The following is a 16,008-nucleotide window of genomic DNA, read 5'->3' as shown; positions in this document are numbered from 1 at the left end:
AAAATAACAATCATCTTACCAATATTATGCTCGTCTCCATTAGAATTTCCCTTCATTAAATCCTTATAGGACTTTTTAAATGCAAAAACTTCTTGATCATTTTTCTCCATTGCAACTGCATCCTCATACACCAAATGCATGTTCGAACCTTTCTTGAAATTTTGATCACAACCTTTAACTTTTTTAGAACATCACTCCAAAAGATCTTGTTTATTTTGCAAGATTCCATATTTTTCAACCACAAACCCTAATAGAGGATTTCCATCCCCAAACCCTAACAACTCAAAGTTAAAGTCTGCGTTATCTTATCGAGCTTTTGATATAAAAAAATTATTTATTTTAATATAAGTTTAAATAAAATTGAGTAAGAAAAATTTTTAATAAAATATATTATGGTGTCAAATAATTCAAAATTTGGCATGATATATATTCTCACCCAACCTTGCTTTTTAGATTATATTTGAATTCTCTTTGTTTGCTATGAGTGAGTTGTGATCAACATAACATGTTTGTTGTATGTTGGTTAGATTGTAGACATGTTCTACTTTAACATCACCAAAATCCCCAACATCACACCTTTTCAAACAAGATTCTTCACCACAACCTCTTCTATACTAAACCTCTGCACCAAACCACAACACCTTCAACAAATCCATGCCAGATTCTTCCTCCACGGTCTCCACCAAAACTCTTCCCTTTCCTCCAAACTCATTGATTCTTATTCCAGCTTCGGACTCCTTCATTTCTCTCACAAACTCTTCCACTACACCGAAAACCCAGATTCACTTCTCTATAATGCTTACCTTGGAAGCTTGTTTAGGTTTGGTGAATACGAAAAGACTCTTTTTTTGTATAAAGAAATGGTTGAGAAATCAATGTGCCCAGATGAGGATTCTTGTTTTTCTGTTTTGAAATGTTGGAATGGTTTGATTTATGAGGCTTATGAAAGTGGGAAATTTGTGGAAAGTTTTCGAATTTTTTGTAGGATGAGAAAAGGGAATGTGCAACCCGATTCAGTTACTGTGATTAACTTGTTAAGGGTTAGTGTTGAATTGAATTCGTTGAAGATGGGGAAAGTTCTTCATTCTTTGGTTGTTGTGAGTGATTTGTGTAAGGATTTAACGGTGAATACCGCGTTGTTGTCGATGTATGTTAAGTTGGGTGATTTAGAAGATGCAAGAATGGTGTTTGAGAAAATGCCTGAGAAGGATGTTGTAGTTTGGAACATTATGATTTCGGCGTATTCTGGGAAAGGTTACTCTAAGGAATCATTAGAACTTGTGTATTGTATGGTTAGATCGGGGATTAGACCTGACTTGTTCACAGCAATTCCAGCAATTTCTTCGATCACAAGGTTAAAGTTCAACGAGTGGGGGAAGCAAATGCATGCTCAAGTGATGAGAAATGGTTCGGATTATCAGGTTTCTGTTCATAATTCTCTTATTGACATGTATTCAATGTGTGACGACATAAATTCGGCGCAGAAGATATTCGGTTTGATAGTCAACAAGACAGTGGTTTCGTGGAGTGCCATGATCAAAGGGTATGCAATGCATGGTCGGTGTTTCGAGGTGCTTTCTCTGTTCGTAGAAATGAAATTGTGTGGTACTAAAGTTGACTTTGTGATAGTAATCAACATTTTGCCTGCTTTTGCGAAGATAGGGGCATTGCATTATGTAAGATACTTACATGGTTACTCGTTGAAAACCAATCTGGATTCGCTCAAATCGCTTAAGACGTCGCTTCTTAGCAGCTATGCCAAATGTGGTTGCATAGAGATGGCTAGAAAGCTTTTCGATGAAGAGAAAAACAGACATAAAGATACAATTGCATGGAACTCTATGATCACTGCATATTCTAACCATGGAGAGTGGTTTCAATGTTTTCAATTATACGACCAGATGAAACTATCAAATGTTAAACCAGATCAAGTATCGTTTCTCGGGATTCTGACGGCTTGTGTTAATTCGGGCCTTGTGGAAAAGGGCAAGGAGATTTTCAAGGAGATGGTGGAAATTTACGGTCACCAACCTAGTAAGGAACACAACGCTTGTATGGTTGATTTATTAGGACGTGCAGGAAAAATCGATGAAGCAAGCGAAATAATAGAAAATAGTCGATTAAATTCAGATGCAAAGGTTTACGGACCCTTGCTAAGTGCATGTAAGATGCACGATTCAGAAAGCGATTTCGCAGAACTTGCTGCTGAGAAACTCATAAATATGGAACCGAAAAATGCTGGAAACTACGTGCTGCTATCGAATATATATGCTGCAGCAGGAAAATGGGAGAAAGTTGCTAAAATGAGGAGTTTTCTTAGAGATAAAGGACTAAAGAAAATACCAGGGTGTAGCTGGGTAGAGTTGAATGGACAAGTGCATGAGTTTCGCGTTGCGGATCAATCTCATCCAAGAGCAGAAGATATATATTCAGTATTGAAAGTTTTGGAGTTTGAAGCAGGCATGGAGGATGATGATCTTGAACTCATTTTGGGGGCAATGTGAATTACATTACAGTCACAACTTTAATATTTGGCTGATAATTGATAAGCCAAACTTACCATACACTGTAATGTTTGTGATATTCTGATGTGTTTCTATACCATTTTTACGAACAGTTATAGTAGCTTAAGTTTAATCCTTTTTAGGAGCTAATTAATTATTTAAAGTTACTATTAGTTAGGTATGCATATACTGCTGTATTGAGTGCAATATTCATTCAATTTCATTCTTGTAATTTTTCAGATTGTCCCAATGATGAGATCTTTTCTCACTCTCAATCTAGATTTATACTAGTGTCTAATTCCATTATCTCACTGCAAACCAAGTATTACCATAAAACTACAATCAATTCGAGTTGAATAAATAAACCCAATATCAGTTATTGCGTATCTTACTATAAAAAATATACATATGAAAATGTAACCTTCAACCATTTGATTAATAAATATGGGGCGGATGAAAAGATTAAGATGCACATAATTTTGTATATAATTCTGAAATCATTCGGTTACATATAACAAAACTGAAAGAACTCAAAATAACAGCATGACTTCCACATTAAATGGACAAATTTCATAAATAAAAACTAAGGTATTCTAAAGATGAAAAATTAATAGTATATGAAACTTTTTTGTTTCAACTTTCTAGAAGACTTGTACATAAATAGATAGGAAACCATCACATAGAATTGCTAGCATGAAGTGCAGATTTGAGTAACATTATGACATGACTCGAGCCCACAGAGAGCAGTTGTGTGTGCTGCAACTGTAACCAATAAACAGAATCAACTATGAGTACATGGCCATAGTCTTCTCAAAGCAATGTGATGCTAATTGAAGCCTCCAAAGGTCAAAACTGCAGCAAAACGATTATCCCAAGCATGCCATCAAGAAAACTATTGATCTGTCACCATTTGATTTTCATCTTCCACTTTTGCATTATTCTTTCCAGCTTGGGGTTGTTTGGCTGTGGAAAGGAAAATTAAAACAAAATTAACATCACAGTAAGGAACCAACATGCATAAAGCACAGAGCCACTAATAAATCCTGTTATAGAAAGACACTAGTAAAAACTAATCAGAAAGGAAAGTTCCTAAACTCCAATACAACACAAAGCTTCGTTTCTTATAAAATAAAGTATCTTGGCTTGTTTGCTAATTTATATTTAACTTTTATTTCAGTTAATGTTCCTCAAAATTTTCAAGGGTTTGGGTTTGAACCATTCACAAGATTTCCTCTAATAAGATTTTTGTACTATACTCCTCAAAAGCTTCAACGTCTGCCTCCTCTCTATTATCAAGGTGACAAGCCGTTTGCATCCCTTCTATCTCTCCCACTCGTTTTTTAAAACTTAAGTCTCACTGCAATCAAAATTTGCTACATTTCAAAGCACTCCTGAAGGTTATATACAACAGCTATCACAATAACATAGACTGATCAGGTAGGGAACATTAAAAACTAACCATGCAGACAGAAAAGCAGTTCAAGCAATATGAGCGAAGGGTATATTCAAAGATTTTCAACTTACACTTCAGACACGATCCAGCTAGACATGTCAGTCTTGACTGTGTCTTACACTCGGCTAGTGGATTTGGCTTCTCTGTGGCAGCCATGCGAACATCCCATGCGCGTATAGTACCATCAGATGATGCAGATGCTATTAGGTATGGTTCATCATCCCCTGTAGCCTCATCACTGAGCACAACAATTCCTTTTACACGTGCAGCATGTGCCTCTTCTATGCAATATGCAGCTTTTCCACTTTTTATGTCCCATGCTGTGATATTTCGGTCTTCCCCGCCTGTATATAGAAGTCCATTCTGCAACATAGAATAAATTTTGGGTGTTGAAACATTCATTAAATAAACAAATAGCAGTAAACAACTAAACATTAAAACTATCACTATTATAGCAGCTATAGCGCTTTAGCATAGTGGAATTCGAACAAACTGTTATTGTTCCACATTACAAGCCAATGGCCTGATTTTAATTAAACAAAAAATACCCTATTTAGTACAAAAAGGTTGTCAAATAGTGGCACAATAGCGCTAAAGCATGGCAGAATTTGAACAAACTACTATTTTCTACGATCCCTGATTGACAACATTGATAACTACACAAGACTGCACATAAAAACCTCGGAGCGACATATAGTCACCAATGAAACTGACTAGAGATTATAGTAAAAACATGTTTCGTCTGTAGCTGTATACATGTAGAAAACCCAAGCTAATATCATTATCAGCCTCATTAACCAACATTATATATTTTACCAGAAATAGTTTAGAAACAGAGATTGAGATTTCAACCAATAACCTTTACATGTAAAATCAACGATTGTGATGCAGCTGCGATTCAAAACCTTAGTTATAACAAATTCATCAAATAGATATACTAACCTATGAAGCACAAACACCGAAAACACGCCTCCGACACTGACACGTCGACGCCAATAATAATTAAAAAAACAAATAAACGTAATAACAAGTGTCGGTTTCGGACGCGGACACGCCTTTTTTCAAGAGCTATCGGTGCTACGTAGATCCTTACATATAAACAAGCCTCAAAACAACACACAGTACACAACATTCAGCAGCAAAATCATGTATTTTTTTTTTTAATTTTTCACACCTAAAACTTGCTTCTTTTCACTATTCCCTTTTAAACTATACTAATACCTAAATTATAAATCACTAAGAAACCTCTAAAATGAATTAAACTAAACCATTGACAATATAACTTTAACATTGAACAGAAATATCAATTGCAGTATATCGGTGGAAAATACAAACCCTAGCAGGTGCGGCGCAGAGAACACGCTTAGGACACTGCAATTCAAGCAACAAACGAGCATCCTCCGCTTGATGAACAGAAACAATCTCATTAACAGCCATGAAAAACGAATCACCCGAACCATCAAATCGAACAATCGTCGCCTCTTTATCCAGCCGACAACAAAAGCTCCTCCGACCACGAACAAGGTTCACCATGGCAAAACAATTATCCCTCGAAACCGTCAACGCAAGCTTCCCGGACGGATGCAGAGCAAGATCATTGATAGCCTTCTTATGAACCGGAAGCGTCTTCAAATGAACGAAACCATCCGCATCGAAGATTGCCAAGGAGCCATCAGCGTCAGCGGAGACGAGGTTCCGAGGGAAAGGGAGATGAGGAGGCGAGTAGAAGGAGAGTGCGGTGACGGTGGAGGAGTGGTGGGTGAGGGAACCGAGGGAGGAAGCGGCGGAGAGATTGTAGAGATGGATGGTGTCGTCGGAGCCGCCGGATGCGACGACGGAACCGGAGACGGCGACGGATTTGATTAGGGAGAGATGGGAGGGGTAGGAGAAGAGAGGGTTTAGGGTTTGTTTGTTGGGGTTGAGAGTGAAACCCCAGATGAAGCGTTCGTATGAGCCTGCTACAAGGCTTATTCTTCTCTTTTCGGCCATTGTTGTGTTATGCTGCCTCCTCTCGGTGCTGATTGTGTTTCTGTTGTTATGTTTTACTCTGGTGGTGTATAAACCCTAAACCCTTTGTGAATGGTAAAGATGTGTTTGGTTTGAGAGAGAAATTGAAAGGAAAGGAAAATGAAAGAAAGGATAGTGGAACGAAAAGAAGAAATATAAGTTATATTTGGTTTTACTAGGTTTTTTATCCCTATTTTTTTTTTTATAACGCTCAAACATTTTTTTTTCTTTTAACCGCTAATTTTTAGTTGATGTGAATATGTTAATTTTTATTTTCTGATCCTTTTTATTTTGTTTTAATCTCTATGAAATCTATTTTTATTAAAGTTAGTTGTAACTTGTAATCTATAATTCTATATCTGTATTATCAATAAAAGTTAATAGCTAACATATTTACATTACTACCATCAAACAATTCAACATTTCATCAATTTTATATTTTGTTTTTTACAATTTATACTTTCTTTTGTTTCATTATCATTTATATAAAAAATACATTTTAAAAGATGATAGAAGATAGTAAATGTGTAAAATAATTTTATAATGTTAATCTAACAAATTACAAAGCTATTTTGAAATTGGTGATATAGGGCCATTTTATTTTGACTTTTTTAAAAATGATTTTTATCTTGTTATATAATTTTGTGTAAAAACAATTTATAAAGAAATTTTCTATAAATGAAAATTTGGTTTGAATAGTTATTCTTAAAATGTTATTTTAATTATTTCATCTTTTTATTAAGTTTTTTTTATATTAAAATTTCAAAAAATTATTTAATTTTGAAGCTATTTCAAATAGTTTTTCATAAAAATCATTTTTGAAATACCACTATTTAAAAAAATTGCAATTTTGACTATGTTTTGGTCTTCGATAATATTTGTTTATGTTATGGGATGTCAAAAGTAGTGTTTCAATTTAGACAAAATGAATATAAAAAACTTTTAATATTTTGAAAAACGGTTTTATAAAATCTATTTTCAAAAATAAAAAGAAAAAAAAATATTTTTTTAAAGCTGAAATAAACAGCTAATAAAATGACATAATGATGGTTTTTTTTATTAAAACAATAGTGTCTGTTTAGTGGAGTCCTCTTTCAAAAGGGAATGTTGATCCTGATCGCGGCCTCTCCTCACCTGAGCAATATAAGGCTATGGATGATCTTCCACAGACAGGGTGACATAAGCAGTAGTAACTTTATCAACATCGGTGGCAGCTGCAGTAGACTTAATAATAGATGAATGTACAAAAGTTGTAGGGAAAGGTGTAACAGCCCCGCCAGCTGACCAGGTTTGATGTCTTGAGCAGAGGCAATAGAGTAGATCATCTGCAACTTGTCCATTTTATTTGTAAAGTATAGACACGTGTAAAAAAAACTCTATGACTCCACCCTCGCCAAACATCTTTTTTTCTCCGCACGATCAAGGAAAAAGTAAAACCGTCCCAGCATCTTGCATACTCGTGAATATAGATCATAGCTAGTGCAAGCCGATCTCGACCTCATCGGGGAAGAATTGAACAAATCATAAAGGTACAAAAATTAGTGATAAAGGTAACACCACAACAAGAGCCTCACATGTATGTCATTAATTGAATGTTCTAGGACCTGAAGGACAGGAGTAAACATGTCTTAAGAAATCACCAGATTCAAGTGCCTTAACAGTCAATCTCGTTGGTTTCATTTTAGGGTATGTCTTAGGATTAAGATAAATTTCTTTGCAAGCCATTTGGTTTTAGCTTGTCTATTTCTAACAATCATATGACAAGTGTGATCATCAATTAGACTCACTAACTGCCATAAGTGATTGTCTACCTTCTTGATAAATATCATGTAAAATGGGCATTCTTAAGCACACTTGACAACTATTCTTTTGCGATTATATTTTTTCTTGAAGTGCAACCTCTTTAACAATTGATTTAATGGTATTTAGGCATCTTTAATTTGAGAAACTTATGTTGATCCTCTTCATCATTACTTTGAAGGGGAGTATAAATAATCTAACTAACAGATTCCGCGCCGCGAATTAATTATCACATATTAATTTATTTTCTTTAAAAAAATATAAAAAATTGTTTGAAAACAAAATAGGAATTTGATGTAGTGCATGTTTAGATTGACTTTTACAAGCTCTGAAATTATTTCTGGTCCACTTCGACATGAAAATTGCTCTTTCTTTGTTTGGGTTTTTCTCCAAAATCAAATTTTCTCTTCTAAAAGCAATTCTCTTGGAAGCTACAATTCATAATTTTTGAGGTTAGTAAGAATCAATTCTTCATTTATTATATTTTGGTTGTTACAACTAGGGATGACAATTTGATCCATCATCAATAGGTACTCATAAAAATTACCTACAATAAGTAAGGTAAAAACTCTCAAAATAGATATGGGCATTGACCCATGCAATTATCCACTAAAATAAGCGGGTATGGGTCACAGGTACAAGTACCTTAATACCCACCCCGTCCTATAACCGCACAATATATATTTTATATTTTTAATTTTATAGATACATGTATGCTTATCAATTTTATTAAATACATCACTGTTAAACTTGTAAGCATTTTAATATGAATGTTTGTTTGTTTTAACTGAACATCCTTGAACTTTTTTGAATATTGTTAAATAATTAAAATGACATGAATTTTTTTTAATGGTAAAGGAGAGAAGTTAGTGCAAAATCAGATCAAAACACTACTACAACTTCCACTAGTGGAAGTTAGTGCAAAGTCAGACCAAAACACTACTGCAACTTTTTTAAGAACAACTACCACCAGTGGAAGTTCAGTGCTATATCAGTAAGATTTGCTGTGCTGCCGCCCAAGTTATTAAAACTTGCACCATCCACTTTGACTAGATCAGTATCGTTTGCTGTGTTGGCGCCCAAGTTATTAAACTTTGCCGCCCATCATTTATTTCCTTCCTTTACCTTGTTATTCACTAATTTTGTCCTATAAATAGTTGGCTTATTTCTCATGAAATAATATACTAGAAAATTATCTTCTTCTCTTCCTTTCTTTGTTCTTGGACAATATATATTTGAGATTCTCGTTAGTTCTTGAGTTCCTGGTTACTGCAATCAAAAGGTGCTATTAATCCTGGGGAGTATTTAGGATAATACCTGAATAAAACTCTAAAGGACAGCGAATCTAATTCACGACTCAACTCAGTTACTTTGCTTAATTTACTTTGTGGTTTCATTACTGTTGAACTTATTGTTGTTTTTGCTCTCTAAATCCAACAGAAAATATATACAAAAAAAGAAAAGAGTACAAGATACAAACAAACGCATCAAAGGTGTACTAAAATCACAAACAACAACAAACAAAAAACAAACAAGAGAAAAAGAACTAACACATAAACCTCAAAAAACAAAAGCAAAAAACAATCCCTCGATCAACAAAAAAGTCCACCAAAAGCACGAGACACACCACCTATAGAAAAAGCAAGCTGGAGAGAGGTAAAAACACTTACTTGAAAAACAAAGAGGGCAATTGGCTACCCAATCCACCCCTAAAATCTTAGACACTAGAATGTACGAGTACCTTATTGATAATTGTTTTATTAGAAATGTAGGTAAACAAATATTTGTACGAATACTTAAGTACTCATAGGGTACAAGTACAAATATTAGTGCCCACTCAGGTATAAGTTTCAGTACAATAAATTTTTTTAAATTGTAAGTATGAAAACAAATACTACAGAATCCTACTAAAACTCTCAAATTCTGTCCATTGTCATTTCTAATTACAAGTCTCTTTAATTAGAGTTAAGATTCTCTCCATTTCTCATAAAAAATAGAGAGCTCCATTACTAAATTTTTTATGATATAAAAGTTAAATTATACAAATATATATCACATTTTTCAAAAACATTTATGCATTTGAGAAATAGAGATGATCTTAACTCCTTTCATTATCCTTTTTTTTACTCTCTTTAATTTACACCAATTGCATTTTTTTTCTTTTTGCTTTTTTTTTTTTTTTTGGTAATATGTTGCTTTTTGCTTTGTATGTAAATTATTACTACTATTTTGATAATTATACCTTCAAAATTAATTTTGAGAAAAACTATTCGAACAGGTCGTAGCACGATACCGAAATGAAATTAGCTCCCGTCACAGTGTTTCTGTTCAGAGACTCAGAGGGTTTCGCCTCTGCTATCTCAGAATCTCTTCACCCTAACCCTTCTTCCTCCTTCACCCGCCTGTAAGTAACTTTTCTCCTTTTTCTTTTTCGTATTCTATTTTTTCATGTACATCAATATCAATCGGTTGTTCTTTTTTTCTTAAATTTTTTTTTTATTTGGTTTCAGAGAGGAGTCGTTTGAACTCTCTTTGGAGGGTTATGGAATCAAGGACCATAAAGCATCAGGGAATGTTCTTCACTATGTTGATAATCACGGTGTTTACAAGGTTCTCATTTTTTTTTTCAACTACACTTTTACCTATTGCAATTGTTCTATCATTTTGTTATGTCATAGTAATTATTTCAAGAAGTGGAACTCATATGAACAGAAAAAAATTGATATTATTTTTTGCTTAGATGAAGTTGACCTATACGTGTAGTATCTCATTCAGTTTTGGGGATTAGGGTTTGAAATTGTGGTTGTAGTTGTGGTTTACGACGCAAACCTTGATATTCGGTTGTAATACCGTTGTACAAAGCTCACAAAGCTCTGTTGCAACAACACCTCTGAAGAAATGTGTGTCTGGGTCAATTTAGATTTCTGTTATCTTCATGAAGAGAATGTAACCTAATCATAAAGAAAAGTGTTGAACAGTGTTAGAAATCGCTGCGTCCAGTGTTTGTCAAATAGCGGTACTGCATCGTTGTGAATTTTGATAAATTCGCTAGTTAGCGCAATAGCTGCTGCTAGGCCATTCCGGGGGGGTAAGGTGTGGTGTTGGTTATTTGAAGCTGGTAGAAATGAACTGATGTTTATTTCTTGTCCCTTTGTGTTTTGGTTCATTAATCATAGTTTTGATTTTGTTCTATATTCTTTGACATTAAATTCAGTCTGGAGTATGTACCACGTGTTGTAGACCTTTGGAATGAAAGAAACTCTCTGTTGAATGCACCACAGATCATTAACTTTACCTTTAAATATCGGTTCTGACGTTTGATTTAAAATAAAAATATAGTTGGTTGGCTCTTTTTGATTGTCAGATAATTGTTTGGTGGCTGGACTGTAATGATTTGATACTAATGTCAGATAAGATAATGACTCAAAACACCTATGCATATGAAGAGGATATTGAGAATAAATTTACTTTTTCTTCCATTTTTTTCCTTCCTAAAGGAAGAGTTTAGCACTTATAGATGATTTATTTACCAGTACTGATTCTTCTGGTTTTATTTGATACTCACTTACATGTGGACATTATTTTTAAATCTTTCTTAAAGTTGTTTCTGTGTTAACATATAATTACACTTCAACTTAGGCAACTATGAACTTCAGCATTTCTTTCAACGGGGGGGGATTTATTAAAAACATTTGTAAGCTGCTACTTGACTTTAAACTAGAGAAATATGATAGGAACCAGAAAATAAAATAGAAAGAAAATGGAATTTAATGATGTAACAGTGATACACAGTTCAAGAGTGCCTATACTCTCCCGAGTCTAGCTGTTTTCCAGCCACCTTTGCAATCTCTCTTTCACTCTGCTTAACTGCTACTTACAACCTGTTACTCCATCTCTCCGTATATGTGCCACACCCTCTTTTTGTAAAGATGTTGAAACTGCAATTCAAACCGCGTAGCCCCCTCTACACAATCGAGAAAGCTTTTGACATTCGGGTGGTTGCAATGGGTGTTTTGGAAGCCGTGTGTCGTCCGATCCACTCAAAAACCGCTCCTCCGGGATGATACCATTTCTTCCCCTTTTTGATATTGTATGTGTTTCGATGCCTACATACACATACAATGGTTGTCGCTATCCTCTGACGAAATACCCTTGTATGCAATGCTTTTTCCTGTTCCTTCATTGGATGGTCTTGCTCAGTGCCTTCTCAAAAGTTTTCCAGGTTGACATTGGAAGGTCTTGCTTCCATGAAGACCACCATAGCAAAGCTTCTCCCTCATAGCCAGTATAGGGACCCAGTTAGCTTCATCTCCTCAAGTACTCCTATTTTCCTCAAAAACACCGATCATGCAAGATCAGCCAGTAATAAGCCTCCCTCCCTCTTCAAATGTTGGAATTGATTTTCCTGGATTGCTCCTGACTCTCGGTTCTTCCAATCGTCTCATCCAATTATTATTTTTATACTAGATGCTCCTCAGATCATAGATTTGATTCCAATTTGATAGGAGCCAGAAAATAAAATAAGAAGGAACTGGAATTTAATGATGTAACAGTGATACTAACAGATATTGTAATCTCAATACACTACACTACACATATTGGAACTATAGAAGAAAATAAAGATGAAGTGGATCAATGCTCCTTTCATAAATGGTGAAATTAAAAAGATAAACATAGAAATGAAATGGATCTCCTTTTCCTGAGGAAGAACAAACAACTTCTCCACTTAGTCAATTCCCGTTCCCTTCAAAATTTTCTTGATACCCATTCGGTTACATGCACCCCTTTTTTATTCCACACTCTTCTGCTCATCCCATAATTTCAGAATCTTCTCCCCCTCCCCCTCTTTATCACCTAGCACTTTCTGTCAATTCCCCCTCTCCTGCCTCCACTGACCATACTTGTTAAGATTGAAGATACTTGTCACTCTGCTTTTAGTTTTCCATCAAGAGATACATCTGATTCTGTAAAGAGAGCTATAACTGTTCGCTATTACTTATTAGCAGATATTTATCATTTGCTACTAATTTTGAGTCCGGTCTCGCCTAACAGATATTATTGAGAATCATAACATTCAAAATTTTCAATAAAAACTTGCCCCAGTATTCTTGGGGCACTGATATCACTTTCATATCAGTTTTAATTTATATGATTTTCAAGGAAATTAATGGTTAAACTTAAGCTTCAAATGATTTCCTTGAAAATTTGTTATCCCCGTGTCTTAATTTTCATGCTAGATATACATCTGATTTTGTAAAACCTCTTTATATCCAGGTGTCAGTTGTGATCATGCAGCATTATGAGCCGCCAGTACTAGCATGTGCTCTTAATGAGGTCCTTGATAAAATTCTCAAAGGCGATGATCCATCGACGAATCCTACACTTTTGGTACCATTTTTGGTGGAATCATCCAAAGTTAAAGGGAACAGTAAATCCCTAAAATCAGATGAAAGCAGACCCTTAACTTATGGCATACAGATTGGTCAAATTACAGACGTAATGCAAACCTTACAAAAGAAAACCCAGGAACCACCATCTTCATTGCGGATTCAACATGAAAATTTTGCTTGTTTTCTTCACTTTGTTCGTGTAATGAAGTTACCCACCTTTTTTCTTATCGGACAAACTAGTCAATATTCGGACAATAAATCTACCAAACTGCATGAGGTATTCATTTTCCTTACCATTTTTAAAGCACGTGATATAATTACATTTCCTTAAAATTGCCCATAATTACATTTCTATTTTCTTCTGCTATAAATGGGCGTAAACTCTTGCATAGCTAATTTTGTGATTTCTGCTAGGCAATTTGTGAAATAGGTGAGATTTTGGCTAGCAGTACAGGTCTGCAGTTTTCAGAAGACAAAGTGATATGGAATCCAAAAAAGACATCAAAAGAGATCAAGAAGCCATGGCACGATTTATATGGTTGAATAACAGGTCCCTTACATTCAAACAAGGAACTAGTCTCTTCACGGGTCCGATTCTCACAACCATGGTCTCTTATAGCTGTTTTCCTCTTAAGACATTCTTAAGAATTGTCTCCTGTACTGCGTGCAGAGAACTGAATGATCTGGCATGGCATGTAACTACAAGTTCTTTTTGTTCTTGTGGATTTTATTGTATGTACTTTTCTGAGGCTCGGTTGAATAGGTTTCAACCGATTAAGACATTTTCATCGCATACTGAACTGCTCTGATGCATTTACAACAGAGCCATAGTGTTAGGAATGATGTTAGGCCCATTAGAAAGAAGACCCAATCAGTTTTATTAAAGGATTTTTATTTAAAATAGGAGTATTTTGGAATAGTTTATTTTATTTGGGTTGTCTTGTTATTTGAATTAATTGGCCCATGGCCCATTTAGCTACCTTACCCTAGCTATATATTGTAACTCTCTTTGGAGGCAGAATTAAGAAGAAAGTTGTTTTATCATTTTTATCTCTTATGCATGTTAGATCTAGTGATTCCTTAGTATAGTCTATCATTGGTGCTCTCATCTTACACTCATGGCTCCCCCTAGACCTACCCAGCCCTCTCCTCAAGAAATCATTGAACAAGCTGTTCAAACATCCCATCTTCATCTAGATACTGCTTTGAATCAAACACAACAACAAATGGATGAAAGGTTTGACAAAGTAAATTCTGATTTGGCTGAAACTAAACAACAACTTGGGCAGATTCATACTCAAATGGCTAACGAAAGACATGTGGAAGACGCTCGATTCGACTCAATCATGGCTGCTATTCAGCGCGTTTTCACACAAAAAGAGCAACAACAGCTTGCTGCTGCAGTTGGTGCTGTCTCTTCACCAGCAGAATCCTCAGGTATGACACAAAACCCTTCATATGCTGCTACTGCTACAGTACCCGTTACCCAGATTTTCACCCCCACAAATACACCCACACGAACCACTATTCCACTCCCAAACACACCCATACAACCCACTGCTACAGTGCAGCGGACCCCAATTCCACAACCAGATCCACCCCCTTTTACACCTTACATCCTTAACCAATCTCCTTTTCAACACACACAGCAAATTAATATACCATTTACCCAGCCCAATCCTTACCCACATCACCCCACCATAGCCCTTTTACCCCCTTTTCGAACACCCAAACTTGAATTACCTATGTTTGATGGGTCTAACCCATTGGAATGGTTATTTCAAGCTGATCAGTTTTTCCTTTTTATAATTTACCACCAGAAAACAGAATGTCATTAATGTCCTTTTATATGAAGGGTGATGCTTTAGGTTGGTTTAAATGGATGTTCCAAAATCAATTATTAACGGATTGGTTTTCATTCAAGAGGGCATTAGAATTACGGTTTGGTCCTTCAACCTATGCTAATCATCAAGCTGAACTATTCAAGTTGAAACAAGAGGGGTCTGTTACTCAATATCAAACCCAATTTGAAAAGTTAGGTAATCAAGTCTTTGGTTTACCACCGGATGCTATATTAAACTGTTTTATTTCTGGATTAAATCAAGACATTCGGAATGAAATTGCTGTTCACCACCCTACCAATATTTCTCAAGCCATTGGGCTTGCCAAACTTATTGAATCAAAAATCAAAGACTCAAAGCCCAAATTTTCAAAACCTTATGCTCCCTACACCCCTAAATCGACCTTTCCCATAAACACTCAGCCCACTCCTTCCCAATCCGTCCTTCCTAACAAACCAACACCGACTATCCCTCCTCCCAAATTACCTATCAAAAGACTTTCCCAAGCCCAAATCCAAGAACGTAGAGCCCAAGGACTTTGTTTTAATTGTGATGAAAAATTTGTTGTTGGACATAAATGTGCCACTAGCAGATTTTTAATCCTATTAGCGGAGGAAGAACCAGCAGATCCTAATGTTATGGCTGACTGTTTGGACTCAGAAACTACTTCAGAACTTGTGGACACTTATTTCCAATTATCTCCTCAAGCATTAACTGGACAGTTCTCTCCCCAAACATTGAAATTCCAAGGACATATTGGGGGACTGCCCGTGATGGTTTTGATTGATACGGGCAGCACACATAATATCTTACAACCTCGTATTGCCCATCATCTTCACTTGACAGCCACATGTTATGGTGGGTAATGGATCCCATTTGCAATGTGAGGGAATCTGCCACAATTTCCCATTGCACCTTAATAATGACCTTTTCACCCTCCCCTTTTACTTACTGCCTATTGAGGGAGCTGATGTTGTCCTAGGTATGGCATGGCTTAGAACCTTGGGACCCAT

At 35.5% G+C, this 16,008-nt stretch overlaps 3 protein-coding genes across 4 annotated transcripts; 2 read left to right on the top strand and 1 right to left on the bottom strand.

Annotated features, from left to right (window-relative positions):
- The first annotated feature begins 474 nt into the window (after positions 1-474).
- On the top strand, positions 475-2,945 carry LOC131629425 (pentatricopeptide repeat-containing protein At1g08070, chloroplastic-like). The gene has a single exon (XM_058900211.1). It carries the CDS (start codon positions 537-539, stop codon positions 2,502-2,504), a length of 1,968 nt encoding a protein of 655 aa, XP_058756194.1. The 5' UTR covers positions 475-536; the 3' UTR covers positions 2,505-2,945.
- Positions 2,946-3,118: 173 nt separating this feature from the next.
- On the bottom strand, positions 3,119-6,084 carry LOC131629427 (uncharacterized). The gene is made up of 3 exons (XM_058900212.1): positions 5,293-6,084; positions 4,029-4,320; positions 3,119-3,467 (listed from the first exon to the last, which is right to left on the bottom strand). Exons 1-3 carry the CDS (start codon positions 5,944-5,946, stop codon positions 3,397-3,399), a joined length of 1,017 nt encoding a protein of 338 aa, XP_058756195.1. The 5' UTR covers positions 5,947-6,084; the 3' UTR covers positions 3,119-3,396.
- A 3,921-nt stretch (positions 6,085-10,005) lies between these two features.
- LOC131629424 (uncharacterized) lies at positions 10,006-14,180 on the top strand. Of its 2 annotated transcripts, XM_058900210.1 has the most exons (5): positions 10,006-10,168; positions 10,275-10,374; positions 13,039-13,431; positions 13,569-13,742; positions 13,825-14,180. In XM_058900210.1, the coding sequence occupies exons 1-4, from the start codon at positions 10,062-10,064 to the stop codon at positions 13,695-13,697; spliced, it is 729 nt and encodes a 242-aa protein (XP_058756193.1). In that variant the 5' UTR covers positions 10,006-10,061; the 3' UTR covers positions 13,698-13,742; positions 13,825-14,180. The 2 variants fall into 2 exon arrangements, with proteins under 2 accessions (XP_058756193.1, XP_058756192.1); XM_058900209.1 differs by having other exon boundaries at positions 13,569-14,180.
- Positions 14,181-16,008: the final 1,828 nt, after the last annotated feature.

This window comes from Vicia villosa, unplaced genomic scaffold, assembly GCF_029867415.1.
Source record: "Vicia villosa cultivar HV-30 ecotype Madison, WI unplaced genomic scaffold, Vvil1.0 ctg.000566F_1_1_3, whole genome shotgun sequence".
NCBI classification, from domain to species: domain Eukaryota; kingdom Viridiplantae; phylum Streptophyta; class Magnoliopsida; order Fabales; family Fabaceae; genus Vicia; species Vicia villosa.
This window is presented reverse-complemented; position numbering and strand designations above follow the sequence as displayed.

Coding starts and splice junctions, on each gene's coding strand:
- LOC131629425 (XM_058900211.1), top strand. CDS start 537: ATGTTCTACTTTAACATCACCAAAATCCCCAACATCACACCTTTTCAA.
- LOC131629424 (XM_058900210.1), top strand. CDS start 10,062: ATGAAATTAGCTCCCGTCACAGTGTTTCTGTTCAGAGACTCAGAGGGT. Junction 10,169..10,274: donor TCTTCCTCCTTCACCCGCCT/GTAAGTAACTTT, acceptor ATTTGGTTTCAG/AGAGGAGTCGTTTGAACTCT. Junction 10,375..13,038: donor ATAATCACGGTGTTTACAAG/GTTCTCATTTTT, acceptor CTTTATATCCAG/GTGTCAGTTGTGATCATGCA.
- LOC131629427 (XM_058900212.1), bottom strand. CDS start 5,946: ATGGCCGAAAAGAGAAGAATAAGCCTTGTAGCAGGCTCATACGAACGC. Junction 4,321..5,292: donor TCTGCGCCGCACCTGCTAGG/GTTTGTATTTTC, acceptor TCTATGTTGCAG/AATGGACTTCTATATACAGG. Junction 3,468..4,028: donor AGCTGGATCGTGTCTGAAGT/GTAAGTTGAAAA, acceptor TCCTTTCCACAG/CCAAACAACCCCAAGCTGGA.